The 4,508-nt window shown below is 44.4% G+C and overlaps 1 protein-coding gene across 1 annotated transcript; it reads right to left on the bottom strand.

The window, feature by feature from the left end:
• Positions 1–1,306: 1,306 nt before the first annotated feature.
• LOC119340589 (protein DMP3-like) lies at positions 1,307–2,315 on the bottom strand. Its single transcript, XM_037612516.1, has one exon. It carries the CDS (start codon positions 2,292–2,294, stop codon positions 1,608–1,610), a length of 687 nt encoding a protein of 228 aa, XP_037468413.1. The 5' UTR covers positions 2,295–2,315; the 3' UTR covers positions 1,307–1,607.
• Positions 2,316–4,508: the final 2,193 nt, after the last annotated feature.

Below are 4,508 nucleotides of genomic sequence, written 5' to 3'. Positions count from 1 at the left end.
CTCCCGATTCGAACATCTCCCGACGCCGGTTCCAACTCGCCGTTTACAAAAAGTTACAAGCAGAAATGTCACCGGCGCGTGGAACGCCGATGAACTGGTTTCAGCAAAAGTTGTGATGCTGCCCGCACGCATGCTGATGGCTGGTTCCAGCAATTTGTGGTGCCGGTCGTAGCACCCCATCTCGCCAAGTGTAGGGAAAGGTCAGGATATCGTCCTGCACAACTGGCCCGCCTTCCAGCGACCATGGAGAGGAGACCTGGGATGACAAAAACACAACACAACCTAGAGGTGGAGGGGCCTAAATTATCCAACGATTGTCCATGCACATGCGCGCTCACGCGCGTGCAAAAGCTCTCAACAGGGGTTGAATTTACTTTTCATGGATCTCGCGCTCCCCGTGCAAGCCGTTGAATTAGTCCTTGCAGGTACCCGCGCACGTGATACATACACAAGGTCGCCTTTTATTTTATATATCACCCCCTTTCACCCTTTCTCACGAATGGAGTAATGTTGAAGGGGAAGGAAATAAAGGTGACATTGTGTATGTACTTCTCGAAGCATGGGAACCTATTCAGAGTGCCAAACGATCCATTGACTTTGACGACAAAACTCCTGATCAGCGAAACACCACCATTGCAAACACTGCTCACTGTGTGGGATCTGAGGAGTTGTACATGGACCTGCTTTTCTCTCCCCCAACGGACGAGGCATGACTCCTTCCTTTTGGAAGATTGGTGGAACAAGATAACCGTGGTAAAGGTTGCCTTTCACAATCAATTTGCATGGTGTTGAAGCCAGGATTCATGTGATGTGGAATGCGTGGAAGGAGCGGAATAGACGACCTTCAACGAGACCCCCTTACTAATGTGCTCGATGTAGCTTATCTTGCAAAGTAGGACATTAACCATAGGCGGTTAGGCTGTTAGCACTCACACCAGACATGAAGTTCGCGTTTTCGTTTTTCTTTTCCTTTCTCTTTTATTTTCTTGGCTCAGTGTAAATATTTATTGTAGTCTTTTTTTTGCTTTGTCCCTGCGTTGATAAAATAGGCAGAGCGCCCAACTTTCCTGATTTTCTTAAGAAAAAAAACTTCTCATCCTGCGAGACAAATTTGGTATGATTTTGGTAAATTCAATTGTTCAAATAACTCGGGCTTCATAATTCAGGTACGTGTTTGCGTAGACTTTTAGCGAAGTTGATCAATTACACTTTTTGCGTGAGAAGGTTTATACATGCCTTTTACATTTAATTAAAAGATATATATTATAATCATAGCATTGTACAAGGGCACCTGTTGACACGAATGGTTTCCTTAAATTTGGCATGAATGAACTGTACAATACACAAGCATTACAGAAAACAAAGTAAGCATATGTAAAACTACTCCTATATACCGTGATTAACTGTTAAAACAAGTGATCTAAACATTATAATCTACTGAAATCTATCTAACTGTTCAGAATCTATCCTCAAGCTGTAATACTATATAGCGTTTTTTTTTTGAAAAGGGGATGTACCCCAGCCTCTGCATCAGAAAGATGCATTGTACTATATAGCGTGATTATACTAAAATGTATCTAACTGTTCAGAAAAAGATGATGTTAAAATCAAGTGAGCTTTTGGCGAGGAGTCGTGTCGCTGTAGCCGAAGCCCTTCCTTTTTGTGGGGAATATCATGAACACAAAGCTGGATAGAAACGCGATGCCAAGTGGCAGGTTCTTCAAAAGCTCCTCGGTGTTCCTGCCGGCGCTGGGAAAGAAGCAGTTCTGCAGCGCCACGTCGCTGAAAGCCACGGTGAGGAACACCAGGGCCGTGAAGACGGCGCGTACGAAGTCGAGCGGCCGGATGCGGAGCCTCCGGAACTCGGCGGGAGTCCATTGCAGCTTCTCCTCTTCGTCTGAGAAGTTGAAGACGTTGAAACCGCGTGGCGTGGCGATGGCGTAGTAGAGCTTCTGGTCGCGGCCGAGGACGCTGTCGGTGAAGGAGAAGAGGACGCACGAGATGGTGAGGACGATGACCAGCGCCGCGGTGAGCCACTGATTGGAGGAGAAGCACTTGCCGTGGTTGGTGAAGGATGGGGACAGCGCCTGGTACGCCAGCACCGTGCCCGTCGGCAGGAGCTGCGCGAGGTTCGCCGCGCTTGACATGACCTTGTCCGTCGCCATGGCTGCTGCTGGCACCGTAGTTGGGACGTCGCCCTCGTCCTTGGGCGTTGCCGGAGCCGTCGGCTGGCCGTTGGTGTTTGGACTTGGAGGCATCTGGATCACGGCGGAAGATGGGGAAGATGATGCCATGGTGTGGTCGATTAGAGATATCCTAAGCTGTTCCATTCGTGTGGCAACGCAAGCGTTGGTGTGTTATATATAGGCGAATCCTTTTAGAATGGGTCCAAAGTTGGCCGCGTTGATTTGTCTATTCCAATGTGGCGTGGCATGCTAGCTGAAGGCTGGACGCTGCAGATGTTGACTTCAACTTTTCTAGGCGTGGTGAGTCATTTCTACGTGCATTGAATTGTCTATGTACGTCTGCATCCCATTTTTGCTAGAGTTCCTCGTATGTTATTTGATCACGAAATTTTGCACGCATCTTTGATGCAAAAAAGTTTCATGTTTTTTGATCTTTTTGCTATTGTTTTGCATTTACTGTTCACCGACGTACATATTTACAGTTTTTTGTTTGTCACGAGCTGCTCAAATATCGAAACACCACGAAATTTTGCACGGATCTTGCGCACCAGAGTATCTTCGATGCTGTAAAATTTCAGTTTTTTTTTTTTTTTTGCTATTTTTTTGATTTAACTGTTCACCGATTTACTGTTCATCCCGGACTAAAACCGCCCGAAGCGGCATGAGGGACGGAAACTATCCGGTTTTGATAGTTGAGGGAGAAAACTCTTCAATTCAGGGTTGAGGAACGATTTCTAAACTCTTGGAAGAGTTCGAGGACGAAAAATATACTTATCCCATCCCTTCCCAAAAGCCTGAGTATCTTTGGTAGTACTGTACGTGCTCAATTCGTCTGCTGTGATACTCGGACTAGACAGAGTATGCATGGCTAGTCCATCCAAGACTTTGCAATGTTCTTGGCCTTCCGACCACCAGGATGACGAAAATTGTGTGATTCACAGTGCTCAGTACGCACAACCTCGGTAGTTTATTTACTACTAGGAGGGGGCTAAATTATCCAACGATTGTCCAAGTACGCACGCGCGTACAAAACTCTTGAAAGGGCCTTTACTTTCCACTCTCAATGGGGGTTGAATTTACTAAAAATCATATACCGAATTTCCATGGACTTCGTCAGAGTCAGACCATTGTTTCTAACTCTCATGAATTACTAACTCATGCCTCCGATGCAAGTCGTTGAATTATTCCTAGCACGTGCGCGCGTACTACGTACAGAATGTCGATTTTTATTCCATCCGGTTGGTCCATGGCGTCCCATCCCTTTCCGGATGAATGGAGTAGAGTAATAATATGGAGAGGAAGATATATTGACCACAAACCGCAGATACAGTCGGCCACGTACACCACTCACTATCTCATGCCCTGCCGTGCCGTTAATTCACGTTTATTTGACGCGCGAGGGCAAATGTGCGATAATGAAGAAACACCATTTCATCAGCCTAGAAACAGCCGGATTATTGGTGCGCAAAATTTCTTCGCTACTCCTTTATTTATTTTTTGATATTATTTGTAATTGGGTGGTTCCTCAAAAAAGAAAAAAAAATCAAGGGGCAACCATCATTTTCGTCTAACAGTACGTTCATATTGAGATTGCAGCTTGCCATCAAGACGTCTTCAATATTACTCCATTCAACCCCGAAAGCGACACACCATGGACCAACAGAGCAGAAACAAAAGCGACCTTTGTTATGTACTACCTCCGTCCTGATTTATTAGTTTTCTATATAATTTGTGCTAAATTTTAACCAAAAATTGAACGGAAACAATATTAGTGCATGTCAACAAAAATTATATCGTAATTGACAAACTATCGGTGCATGTCAATAAAAATTATATCGTTGAATTCATATTTAAACATAGTTTTCAATGATATAATTTTTTGTGACATGCGTTAACATTTTATTAGTTAAATTTATAGTCAAAATTTGACATAGATTACAATAGAGACCAATAAACCAAGACGGAGGTAGTACTTCTTGAAGCGTGATATCCTGTTCGGAGTGCCAAACAATCCATTGACTTTGACGACTTCGATGGCATCATTTTTGGACATCAGCTAAACCAACGTTGCAAACCCTGTTAACTCGTGGAATCTGAAGAGTTGTATGCACTTGGTTTTCTGTCCACCCAGGGACGACACACGACTTCACCATTTGGAAGATTGGTGGAGCAAGAGTATTTTGAACTGAGATAAAGCTTGCCTTTCATAATTTATTTGCCGAAGTGATGATTTGTGTGATGTGGAATGCGTGGAAGGAGCAGAACGGACGAACCTTCAACGAAATCACATTTACTATTGTGCTCGATGTGGTTTATCTTGTA

The sequence above is a fragment of the Triticum dicoccoides genome, chromosome 7B (assembly GCF_002162155.2).
Source record: "Triticum dicoccoides isolate Atlit2015 ecotype Zavitan chromosome 7B, WEW_v2.0, whole genome shotgun sequence".
NCBI lineage: Eukaryota > Viridiplantae > Streptophyta > Magnoliopsida > Poales > Poaceae > Triticum > Triticum dicoccoides.
The sequence above is the reverse complement of the archived record's forward strand: the minus strand, read 5'-3'. Positions and strand labels throughout refer to the sequence as shown.